This window comes from Oncorhynchus kisutch, linkage group LG6 (genome assembly GCF_002021735.2).
Source record: "Oncorhynchus kisutch isolate 150728-3 linkage group LG6, Okis_V2, whole genome shotgun sequence".
NCBI lineage: Eukaryota > Metazoa > Chordata > Actinopteri > Salmoniformes > Salmonidae > Oncorhynchus > Oncorhynchus kisutch.
The window spans coordinates 25,682,700-25,695,348 of record NC_034179.2 but is presented as its reverse complement, the minus strand read 5'-3'; the positions used below and the strand labels follow the sequence as shown (position 1 = coordinate 25,695,348).

The 12,649-nt window shown below is 44.2% G+C and overlaps 1 protein-coding gene across 2 annotated transcripts in view; it reads left to right on the top strand.

The window, feature by feature from the left end:
- The window catches only part of LOC109891760 (unconventional myosin-XVIIIa-like), a 94,197-nt gene that overhangs the window by 60,175 nt on the left and 21,373 nt on the right, over nucleotides 1-12,649 (top strand). For both annotated transcript variants that reach the window (XM_031826472.1, XM_031826471.1), the window contains 11 exons: nucleotides 135-254; nucleotides 408-522; nucleotides 1,671-1,798; nucleotides 1,914-2,068; nucleotides 2,954-3,077; nucleotides 3,213-3,413; nucleotides 3,499-3,609; nucleotides 4,134-4,238; nucleotides 7,007-7,153; nucleotides 7,390-7,503; nucleotides 9,099-9,215. In XM_031826472.1, the coding sequence (XP_031682332.1) occupies nucleotides 135-254; nucleotides 408-522; nucleotides 1,671-1,798; nucleotides 1,914-2,068; nucleotides 2,954-3,077; nucleotides 3,213-3,413; nucleotides 3,499-3,609; nucleotides 4,134-4,238; nucleotides 7,007-7,153; nucleotides 7,390-7,503; nucleotides 9,099-9,215 (1,437 nt within the window). The remainder of the gene's footprint in view (nucleotides 1-134; nucleotides 255-407; nucleotides 523-1,670; nucleotides 1,799-1,913; nucleotides 2,069-2,953; nucleotides 3,078-3,212; nucleotides 3,414-3,498; nucleotides 3,610-4,133; nucleotides 4,239-7,006; nucleotides 7,154-7,389; nucleotides 7,504-9,098; nucleotides 9,216-12,649) is intronic.

Below are 12,649 nucleotides of genomic sequence, written 5' to 3'. Positions count from 1 at the left end.
ACTCCGTCTGTGATAAGAAAATCACTCTCAGGCGTCGTAAGAAGCCTTTTGATGGTGAGTTTGTCGAGGGCTTCTGTGACTGAAGATAGGCCGGGCCATGGGGCATACGCATTGACTGCTGTGTGTTCCTCCAGATCTCAGAGTTGTCAGCAGAGCTTGCAGACGAGAGGAACGCCGGAGAGTCGGCTTCCCAGCTGCTGGAGACCGAGACGTCTGAGAGACTGAACCTGGAGAAAGACATGAAGGACCTGCAGGTATAGACGGACACATGCACTCACTCACTCTTGAGTAGTTGTACTTACACTAGTCCATTTTGGTTGTCAGTAAGCCTAAATACTAGGACATGTAAGATGGAGCATGGAAATAATATTTCGTAGCGGGAATATTGAATATTCTGTCTACCTTAGGCTACGTTTGACTTAATGAAGAAGCAGATGGAGTGTATGGAGATGGAGGTGATGGAGGCTCGTCTCAGCAGAACAGCAGAGCTCAATGAGGACGTAGACGATGATGACGATTCAGGTGAGGTCTGATGCCTATAGACTATCCACACACAACCCACTGTATGCATGGCAAATATTCGGTTGTAATTATGGTTGGGGAAAGGTAATGCATTTGACTACTTGTAAAAGAGGATACCCACATATTACATAGTAAAGGTTAGGTTGTAAATTGCATTATGATCATTGTTGTTTTTTCAGAGGCAAACAGACACAGCTTAGAAAGTGGCCCATGGTATTTAATAGTTCCAAGCTGGTAATATGAAGGCTGTTGTGTGACTCATCACTAGTACATTATCCGAGACTACATACAGTAGGATAATTCGGTCAAAAGTTGCATAATGACATGTTGTCCATGAATTGGCCCGTCTTCTTGTGGATTTACGGGTGTGGGATTAAAATACCCACTGTCAGGCCTTAGTCCTCTCTCTCTCGTTGTCTCTGATCCCCTTCTGCAGTTAGCGAGGCGTCATGCTGTGAGTGTATTGTCCTTGAGTCTCTCTGTCCCCTAAATCAAGGCGCTCGAGTACCCAGCCCCCACATCCTCAAGAATAAAGCCAGAGTTTGAAGGTTTCAGATAAATTAGAAAATAATCTTGTGGATCAGAGCCGGTGGCTCCTGGAAGCTGTCATTATTCTTTAAATATGCAAATGTCTGTTACAGCCTCTCAAACATCTGATAAATGAACCTGGACACTTCTAGTCTCCACTGCTCTAGTGTAGATAAGCTCTGACAGCCACTGCTGTGGGCCCAGGTAGAATGCTCTATGCCATATTAGGTTCTGCGTCTCCACTAAACCCTTACAGATTCTATAGTCTGTTTTAATGGTGTCCGGTCAGTTTTGAAATGTATCTACTGGTAGTTGTTGAACTTTGAATGTCATCTTACCTAGAGACGATATCTTGAGGGATATTCTTGTTCCCTTGAAGCTTTTTCCACTTATATTGTCAAGTCATGATGAAAGGTTTGGTAGAAGAAAAGTTTGTCTGTCATTGGCAACATGTGTATGTGAGACACACAGCAGGTCTTTCTATATCCTAATGATCCTCCGCTGCATTAAGCCTCGTTCAGTCAGCCGGTCCAGCATCAGAAGATCGGTCACTCCAAATGTCACATGGTCTGTCTCGGTCACTCCCCGACCCTATGTACTGTCACTGGTCTGTCCCACAGGAGGAGAGTGGCGTCTGAAGTACGAACGAGGCATCCGGGAGACTGAGTTCACCAAGAAGAGACTTCAGCAGGAGTTTGACGACATGCTAGAGACTGAGCAGCAGAGTAAAAGACCTCTGGAGAGGAAGGTATGGCCTGGGTGTTACACTCATTCTGGCCTTATCATGTATTACTCTGGTGCACGTATTCACCGGAGTTATGTTCATATGCATCATAACATTCGTACTTATTGTGTGTGTGTAGCTGACTGACCTGCAGGCGGACAACGATGAAGTGCAGCGCTCTGTGCAGCAGCTGAAGAAGAAGTGTAGCAGACTGACGGCTGAGCTGCAGGACACCAAGCTGCACCTGGAGGGCCAGCAGAGCCGCAACCACGACCTGGAGAAGAAACAGAGGAAGTATGCACGCGCACCCACTCACATTTTCAGATACACACGCGCGCACACACACACTAATACACGAGCAAAGCCGTCATTCAACAGCACTGGTTTTAGAATAATGACTATAGAAATGTTTTTAGTGAAAAGTGAGGAACCTGCTGCTTTTGTCTCCTGAAACGTCCTCACGTACATTAGCAGACCTATCCAGGAGACTAATAAATATTTTTTCATTTGAACAGAGAATAGAGACAGGCTGTAATCTGTGTAATTACATTAGCTGAGAAAGTGAGTCAGACTTTTAGCACTTGAGAGGTTTGTGCTGTGGCAGAATGTGATCTCTCCCTTGGGGCTAATTGAAGATGCTCTGTGGGAGTAATCATTTTCAGCTGTGCAAATCCGAGGACCGCTTCTCTTAGAGAAGAAAAGAGAGAATTAAGGGACCTGACAGTTCAGAACACTTCACAATGCAGTTGAACACTCCTAAGTGTGGCTGCCCCAGACATTTGAATAGAACATTATGGTCATGATTAGAATGCTTTTGTAAATTAACAGCTAACTGTTAACATTTTAAAGCTGAGTGCTTATAATGAGTCTAGAATGGAGGCTGTACTGTTAGTAATAGTCCTCAGTGGGATGAGAGGAGGTGAAATGCTTCCTCTTATTGCAGTGCATTGAGTTCTAAATGATTTAACTCAACAAATGGGCCTGCTTAAATATTTTAACTTAGACTGAAAGTGTTGTTGCTTGCGTCATCAAATCTTCTACTTCATTCAGAGCATCCAACAATCTATTGGATGAAAATGATCTGTAATATTTCTTATTTTTCTGTAAGACCAAACTCGGTGGAGAGTGAAGGAGAGGTCTGTATGAAGGCCTGTCAGTAGTGTAACGTGTGTGTTGCAGGTTTGACTTTGAGCAGAGCCAGGCCCAGGACGAAGTGCTGAGAGAGAGGACACAGAGAGAGAAGCTGGGCCGGGAGAGAGACATGATGACAGGGGAGCTGTTCAGTCTGTGCCAGCAGCTGCAGGTACAGTACAACCTGGACACAGATGACAGGTCATAATGTAATTGTTCCCCCTGGGGAGTCCATGTCCTCTGAATGTCTGGCCTAGTCCAAGAGTCCTCTGAGTGCACATGTCTCTGTGCTGCCCCCTGCCTGCAGGACAAGGACATGGAGCTGTGTGCCATCCAGCTGAAGGTGGAGCATCTGGAGGCAGAGCTAAAGGACCTGTCGTCCCAGGAGTCCAAGGATGAGTCGTCGCTGTCCAAGACCAAGAAGACGTTCCGTGACCTGGAAGCCAAGGTCAAAGACCAGGAGGAGGAGCTGGATGAGCAGGCCGGGACCATCCAGATGCTGGAGCAGGTGAAGGAGGCGAAGAGGGGAAGAATACAGAGCCTATATAGGAGTTTCCAGTCTAGAACTGTCTATTTGTGTGTGTGTGTGTCAGGCCAAGCTACGTCTGGAGATGGGGATGGTGAGTCTGCGGCAGACTCACTCTAAAGACATCGATGGCAAGGATGAGGAGGTGGAGGAGATCAGGCAGTCCTGCAGTAAGAAGGTAAGAGGGATGTACATATGACTGAGGTATTTTCCACATCAGGCGTATTTGTGATTTTATCACCTATCCATAAATTCCCCACTTTAGAGTAACAACATGCCAACCCATGTCACGTATACAGCAAACAGCTCTGACCAGCACTTCAACAAACACACATTAAATGTGTCAAATTGCGCTACACTGAATTCAGTCATGGCATGACAACCAGATCTGGTAATGGCTGTCTACTTGACATGTTGTTTGGAACGTTTTGACTACATATGTCTATATTGACACATTTGCAGGGAACTTCTTCTACACAGTCATTTCACATTGACAGTCCAACATATAGTGCCACATGTAGTATGACATTGATGATCTGGCCCTCTGACTTTAGACCTATGAGGAAAACATGTGGTGTGGTAGATGTTGGTGGGTGCCACCGCAGTGATGGTCATCTGTCAGCCTGTCCCAATGAATGTGTAGTTCCTGTCTGGAGTCTACTGACCTTCCTCCTGTTTTATCTTGTCGGTCTGTCCATACAGCTGAAGCAGATGGAGGTCCAGCTGGAGGAGGAGTATGATGACAAGCAGAAAGTCCTGCGTGAGAGGAGAGAGCTGGAGGCCAAGCTGCTGTCTGCCCAGGACCAGGTACACTGTCACTGACCTGTGTGTGCGTGCGCGTCACACATGGGTTCAAATGTTGTCACATGGGATGGATATAATGTTTCCCCCCATCGTTTCCTATGACCGAAAAGAGCTTCTGGACATCAGAACAGCAATCACCTAACCTCGATTTTGGATGAGCCGCACTGGACATACTGCTCACTGGGACCAGGTCCTAATCCCCGATACTCGGAAGATGGAAAATACGGTGATATAGTGGCTGACTTGGGGGCATCCTGACAAAACTACAGAGGCGAGTAAATAAACCGCCTCTACTCTCTGTTCTATTGGTGAATGTACAATCACTGGAAAACAAACTGGACGAGGTCCGTTCCAGACTTTCCTATCAACGGTACCTGAAGAACTGTAATATCTATGCTTCACAGAGTCGTGGCTGAACAAGGACATGGATAATATAAATCTAGCTAGTTTTCTATGCATCGGCAGGACAGAACAGCAGTCTTGTAAACTTCGGGGCGCGTGTGTGTCTCTTTGTTAACCACAGTTGGTGCACGATCTCTAATATTAAGGAAGTCTCCAGGTTCTGCTCGCCTGAGAATAATTCATGATAAGCTGTAGACCATACTATTTACCAAGAGTTTTCATCTATATTTTTATTCGCTGTCTACTTACCACCACAAACAGATGCTTGCAGTAAGGACATCTATACAGCTTATAGTGGCTGGGGACTTTAATGCAGGGAAACTGACATCCATTTTACCTCATTTCTACCAGCTTGTCACCTGTGCAACTACAGGGGGAAAAAGACTCTAGATCACCTTTACTCCACACACAGAAATGCATACCAAGCTCTCAATCACCCTCCTTTTGGCAAATCTGACTATAACTCTATCCTCATGATTCCTGCTTACAAGCAAAAACTTAAACAGGAAGTACCAGTGATGTGTTCAATTTGGAAGTCATCCGATGACGCGCATACTAAGCTACAAGACTGTTTTGCTAGCACAGACTGGAATATGTTCCGGGATTCAGCCGATAGCATTGAGGAGTTTACTACATCAGTCACCGGCTTCATTAATAAGAGCGTTGACGACTTCGTCACCACAGTGACCGTATGTACATATCCCAACCAGGAGCCATCGATTACAGGCAACATCTGCACTGAGCTAAAAGATAGAGCTGTCGCTTTCAAGGTGCGGGACACTAACCTGGATGCCTATAAGAAATCACACTACGTACTCCGACGTAGCAAAGTGTCAATACAGGACTAAGATCAAAACCTACTACACGGGATCTGATGCTCGTAGCATGTGACAGGGCTTGCAAACTATCACGGATTACAAAGGGAAACCCAGCCATGAGTGCCCAGTGACACGCGTCTACCAGATGAGCTAAATGGCTTCTATGCTTGCTTCGAGGTAAGCTACACTGAACTATACGTGAGATGCTGTTCCGGACTACTGTGAACTTTTTGGTCCAAAATTTGTTTTACCAACCCAAAATATTTTTTCACCATAATTACACCCAAAACATACAAAATAAACAGATGAGCATGTTTTGTTTTTCTGAAACAAGAAATCTATTACTAGTAATAATTAAAGGGTTGTGTTGCTTCTACAACTGAACATCAAGGGTCAACAAAATGCCTACCCTGCCACAAAAGGCAGACCGTGCCCACCCCATTCCCATCGACGGGGCTGTAGTCGAGCAGGTTGAAAGCTTGGTGTCCACATCACCAACAAACCATCATGGTCCAAATACACCCCGACAGTCGTGAAGAGGGCCAAGCTTCCTGCCATCCAGGACCTCTATACTAGGCGGTGTCAGAGGAAGGCCCAGACTGCTCTCTGCTACTGCATGGCAAGCGGTACCAATGCACGGTACCAACCCCCAAGCCATAAGACTTCTAAACAAGATGGCTATTTAGCTAGTCAAATGGTTACCTAGACTACCTGCGTTGACCCTTTGTGGCACTAACTCTCTTGTACTGATTCTATGCACACACACTGGACTGTACACACACACACACACACACACACACACTTTCACATATGCTGTTGCTACTGTCTCTATCCTGTTGCCTAGTCACTTCACACCTACCTATTTGTACAGTACATAGCTATCTCAATTACCTCGTACCCCTGGACATCGTCTCGATACTGATACTGGTACTCCCTGTATATAGGGTGTATTAATTCTATGTCACTTTCAATTGATATGTATTTGTATCTTAACTTTAATTCTGCATTGTTGGAAATGGACCTGTAAGTAAGCATTTCACTGTTAGTCTACACCGGTTGTTTACGAAGCATGTGACAAATAACATTTGATTTGAAATGCATTTCAATTAGATTATTTAGTTAAATACTTGTTTTCTGTGTATTTGAGTTTTCAAATAATGTGGCCTGAATCAGCTACTTCTATTGAAAGTATTTTCAACTAATTTCCTATAAAAAGATGATTTAAAATACCAAAGAGACCTTGGTTCAAATGCATGGGAATATTAAAATATTTGTATTTGAAAATACAGTTATCTATTTAAAAAAAAAAAAAAAAATTATTATTATTATTTGAACCCAGGTCTGGTGTGCGTGTGCAGTGTGTTTTTTAGCGTGTGTGAATATGTGTGCCCTTTAATCTTGATGTAGTCTGGGAATAGTGATTATTATGTTCAACACAACAAGAGCTACCTCTGGATCTTGTATTGGGCTCTGATAGTTTGCTGTGAGGTGGGAGCTCATGGTGAACACTGTGAGCTGCACAGTAGTTACTGTTTAGGTGTTCTACTCTAGGTGGGCTGCAGGGACGTGGAGACCGAGAAGAGGCTGAGGAAGGACCTGAAACGCACCAAGGTGCTGCTGGCTGACGCCCAGATCATGCTGGACCACCTGAAGAACAACGCCCTCAGTAAGAGAGAGACCGCCCAGCTCAAAAACCAGGTACACCACCCTACATTACACTACATGGCCCAACTTATTATCATCATGTCAATGCCGTACTTTAGTGACATTCTGACAGCTTTACTACTACAAATAATCCTGTCAAAATGTATTGCGCTTGCTCGGCTGATCAAGGACACGGTGTTGAGTTTTCTGATTTCTGAAGATCTTGATTTAGCTTTTCACCTTGACCTTGTAATCCCCTCTTCCTCCTCCTGCTATATCTCCCTTCACAGCTGGAGGAGTCAGAGTTCACGTGTGCGGTGGCGGTGAAGTCTCGCAAGGGCATGGAGATGGAGATCGAGGACCTGCACATCCAGATGGAGGAAGTGGTCAAAGTCAAGATGTCGGTGAGTGAGAGATCCTTCCATTGCCACGCTCTCTTTGAGAGGACTCCCAACCATTATAGCTGCCTAATGCCTACTGTGAACTGCACACAGGGTATGGAGTAAGACCACATCAGTGTGCTGTATTTCCATTTCATTTTAAAGGAAAATACGCCTCAATCTATTTGTCTGTGTGTCTCAGCCAAGTATTTATTGTGTAGAGACAGAGTGGAGGTTCAAATATGTAATCTCTGCAACACTACAATACCAAATTACCATGTGTAATTACAGCATTTTCCCACGTTTTTGACAACACAACAAAACCAAACCACAGTGTTAGAAACAGCAGGAGAACCTGTTGCATTTTTTACTCCCTCTTTTACACACTGCAGACTATTGTAATATTGTGTAAAAACACTGCCATGAATATGTTCACATCTCCCCGCCATCATGGAACATTGAAATGCTAAGTCTTTTTTTCTGGAAATGTTGCATTTCTCGGTTATGTGCTAATGAATGAATTAACTTTGTTTATATTTTTTCGTCTTTAATGCGTTCCATAATCGTCTCCCCAGGAGAGTGCTCTCTGTGATTTAGAGGAAATTACGGTCCTCTGGGGAGGGCAGAGAGTCATGACGGCTGTGTAGTCTGAGCTGCTGATTGGTGTGTTTATGGCTTCTAAATGTGTCTAGTTTGGGAAGACATACTGAGAGGCTGGGTGTGTAGTGGGCAGTAATATTTATCATGTGTATGATATACAGTATATTTTATATATATATATATATATATATATATATATATATATCACATGTGACTTGTAATGAGACTTGTAATTAGCCTATTCAAATGTTTATCTGATGCCATAAAGATCATTTAAAATATACAAGCAAGGTTTAGGCAATGAGTTGAGGTTGACTAGCAAGAATTGGTCTAAGAATTGTCTATCAAAGACAGATATTTAATTAGCATTGTACAGTGAATGGAGTCACATACGAGGCATACAGTTACAAAGCATTAACAAGCACTACAAACGATACTTTTAGGCATATAGATCCTGAGGTTAACTTACAATACAAAGCATGAACAAAGAAATGCCTACAAAGCCAGAGGCCTAGAAGCCTAAGAAATGACAACCTTCCTCCATGGACTGGATACAGGATAAGAGAGAGAACAAAGGCATTTAATTCCATTTATAACATCTGAAGGTGTAACCTTTCAACCCAAAATCAACCACCACTGACCAATCAAACGATACCAAGTTTACAGTATCCTAAACACTCGCAGGCCTGATCTCCACAGGGTGTCACAGCATTTAAAGACTTGTGTGAGGGATGAGACCAGTGTATATAAGACAGAATTCCTGAGAAGGCAATACAAATGATTTGCATAATGGAGTAATTCAGAGTTCACCCTGTACAGATACAAAGATCATACAGGTTGATATCCATTAGATGGCCATTCCACACTGCTTGGGTCTAGGACTGACCAGCTGATGACCATTCAATACTGCTTGGGTCTAGGGCTGACCAGCTGATGATCGACTACTGTCACTGGCTCTGGTTGAAAAACAGCTTGCGATTAGGTGGTAAATTTTGCCTGTCTCTCTCTCTCTCACTCAGCTTGAGGAGCAGGTGTCACGTCTGCAGAGGGAGAAGAATGACCTGCAGTCTCGTATGGAGGAGGACCAGGAGGACATGAATGAGCTGATGAAGAAACACAAGGCTGCCGTCTCCCAGGTAACCCTGCTCCCAACACCCACAGAGCCTATTTTCTATAGACCTGCCCTGTAACTATGGTATATACATCCCTCTCAGCTACACTTCCTCAGGTCTATAGACCTGCCCTGTAACTATGGTATATACATCCCGCTCAGCTACACTTCCTCAGTTCTATAGACCTGTCCTCTTAACTATGGTACATACATCCCTCTCAGCTACACAGCCTCAGTTCTATAGACCTGTCCTCTAACTATGGTACATACAGTGCATTCGGAAAGTATTCAGACCCCTTCCCTTTTTCTACATTTTTTTTACGTTACAGCCTTATTCTAAAATGTATTAAAAATAAAAAACATATCTTATTTACATCAGTGTTGAGACCCTTTGCTATGCGACTCAAATGAGCTCAGGTGCTTCCTGTTTCCATTGGTCATACTTGAGATGTTTCTACAACTTGATTGGAGTCCAGCTGTGGAAATTCAATTGTTTGGATATGATTTGGACAGGCACACACCTGTCTATATAAGGTCCCACAGTTGACAGTTGTCGTGACTTTCATTAATGTGATAACGGTTATTTATCTTATCAACTAACTGTTTAATTATTACTCGATTTAAATTAATCATGTAACAATTAACTCACTAGGAATATTGTGCACCACGGAAGAAGTTGTTTAACAAGTTACCATCTCCCGAATTAAACTCTAAAGATATATAAATATGTTATCGATAAGTCACTTATTAATCATTACCTCATATCAGTATCATTCTGAACGTCGCAGACTTCTTGACTCCACAAGAACCCCAGCCTTTTCTGATTATTCAGTTCTACACAAATTGATATAATTATTTATTTACTAGGTAAATAATAACACAGAATACACATGCACACTTACATGAGATAAAGGTCCCTAGTGGACTGACAAGACTGCTTGTTACACAGAGGGAGGGGTAGATAAAGAGCGATATAAGGGGACATTTATCATACATTTGGGGACTACGCTCACAGTAACCATATACCTTGCACACAAACTACCGCCCGTTTGGTTAAGGAATGTAATGTATTTACGTGTAGATGTCTTTGTCGTCTCTCTGAAACTAATTGATCCTTCTATGGGAATTGTCTTGATGGGTGTAAGGCTCTGGTTGTCCACCAGAGGTCACAATGTCCTTAGTAGTTCTGGCTTGGTGTGGATGTTTCTTCAGATTCACCAATGATTGTCTGAGATGGGATCTTCTCCTTCCTTTCTCGGGTAGATAGTCAAGTTCTAAATCCCTTTACATTTAGGGGTCCTGAAGGAGCACAACGGTCTAAGGCACTGCATCTCAGTGCTAGAGGTGTCACTACAGACACCCTGGTTCGAATCCAGTCTGTATCACAACCGGCCGTGATTGGGAGTCCCATAGGGCGTCACACAATTGCCTCAGCGTTGTCCAAGTTTGGCCAGTGTAGGCCATCATTGTAAATAAGACTTTGGTCTTAACTGCCTTTTCTAGTTAAATAAAAATATATAAAAATAACATGCACAGCTGCAGACTGTCAAATGTTCTGGCCTAGTCTTTATCATCTTCACCTCGTTTTGAGTTTCCAACCATTTCAACGTGTAGCCACGGCTTCACGTCTGCTGGTCTAGTCTTTGGTTTATTATTCAGGGTTCAGCTCCCGACCACTTTACATGCCAGTAGCAATCAGGCAATGTACTGATTTGGTAGTTTCAACCATTCGTAACGTTCAGCTGACGCTGTCCGTCTGCTGGTCTGAGTATGTTCATCCTTAGCGAGTCCTTTTAAGCACTCTAGTAGGAAGGGCAGTTCATCACACTGACATGCTTTTCTGACCTCATTAGGGGCGTGTCTTAGTTAAGGGGCGGCAGGGTGGCCTAGTGGTTAGAGCGTTGGACTAGTAACCAGAAGGTTGTGAGTTCAAACCCCCGAGCTGACAAGGTATAAATCTGTCATTCTGCCCCTGAACAGGCAGTTAACCCACTGTTCCCAGGCCGTCATTGAAAATAAGAATTTGTTCTTAACTGACTTGCCTGGTTAAATAAAGGTAAAATAAAAAAAATTAAATAAAAAATGTGCAATGGACATGAAAAATCATTATCTCATTACAAAACCTAAATAACATTCCTATCTTAACAAAAATAGGTTCATCGTTCTTCATATTGTTATAACATCATATTGGATGGAAACTTGAAAGCTACAGTAGAATGTGTTTCCTTCCTAATTTGGTTCATACAGTTTTTAATAAAATCACAAAATAAACAATATGACATGATTATTCTTTAGGTCCCCACTGATCATTCCTATTGTAGAAATATTGTTCCAAGGGCCTCCTGAGTGGCGCAGTGATCTAAGGCACTGCATCGCAGTGCTAGCTGTGCCACTAGAGATTCTGGATTCGAGTCCAGGCTCTGCCGCAGCCGGCTGCGATTGGGAGACCCATGGGGCGGCGCACAATTTGGCCCAGCATCGTCCGGGTTAGGGGGTTTGGCCAGCAGGGATGTCCTTGTCCCGTCGCACACTAGCGACACCTGTGGCGGGCTGGGTGCAGTGCATGCTGACACGGTCGCCAGGTGTACGGCGTTTCCTCTGACACATTGGTGCGGCTGGCTTCCGGGATAAGTGGGCATTGTCAAGAAGCGGTGCGGCTTCATGGGTCTGGGCTAGTATTCCCCCCTTTGTGTCTCGGGACCCCTCCACCAGCGGTTGGTGTTGGTGTCTGAGTCACAAACGAAAAGGTTGGCTGTCGGCCATTTGCCACGCAGATCTGAGGCCTTGGATCCTCGACCAGGAGAGTCATGACACAGTGCATGGCAGATGGGAGAACCTTGCAGAAGGACAACTGTCTCTGCAGCCCTCCACCAATCATGCCTTTATGGCAGAGTGGCCAGACAGAAGCCACTCCTCAGTAAAAGGCACATGACAGCCCGCTTGGAGTTTGCCAGAAGGCACCTAATGGACAAGATTCTCTGGTCTGATGAAAACAATATTATACACTTTGGCCTGAATGCAAAGCGTCATGTCTGGTGGAAACATGGCACCATCCCTACGGTGAAGCATGGTGGCGGCAGCATCATGCTGTTGGGATGTTTTTCAGCGACTGGGACTGGGAGACTAGTCAGGATCGAGGGAAAGATGAACGGAGTAAAATACAGAGCGATCATTGATGCTCCAGAGTTGTCAGGACCTCAGACTGGGGCAACGGTTCACCTTCCAACAGGACAACAACCCTAAGCACACAGCCAAGACAATGCAGGAGTGGATTCGGGACAAGTCTCTGAATGTCCTTGAGTGGCCCAGCCAAAGCCCGAACGTGAACCCGATCGAATAGCTGTTTTTGCTTTGTCATTATGGTGTATTGTGTGTAAAGGAAGGGGGGGACACAACTATTTAATACATTTTAGAATAAGGCTGTAGCGTAACAAAATGTGGAAAAAGTCAAGGGGTCTG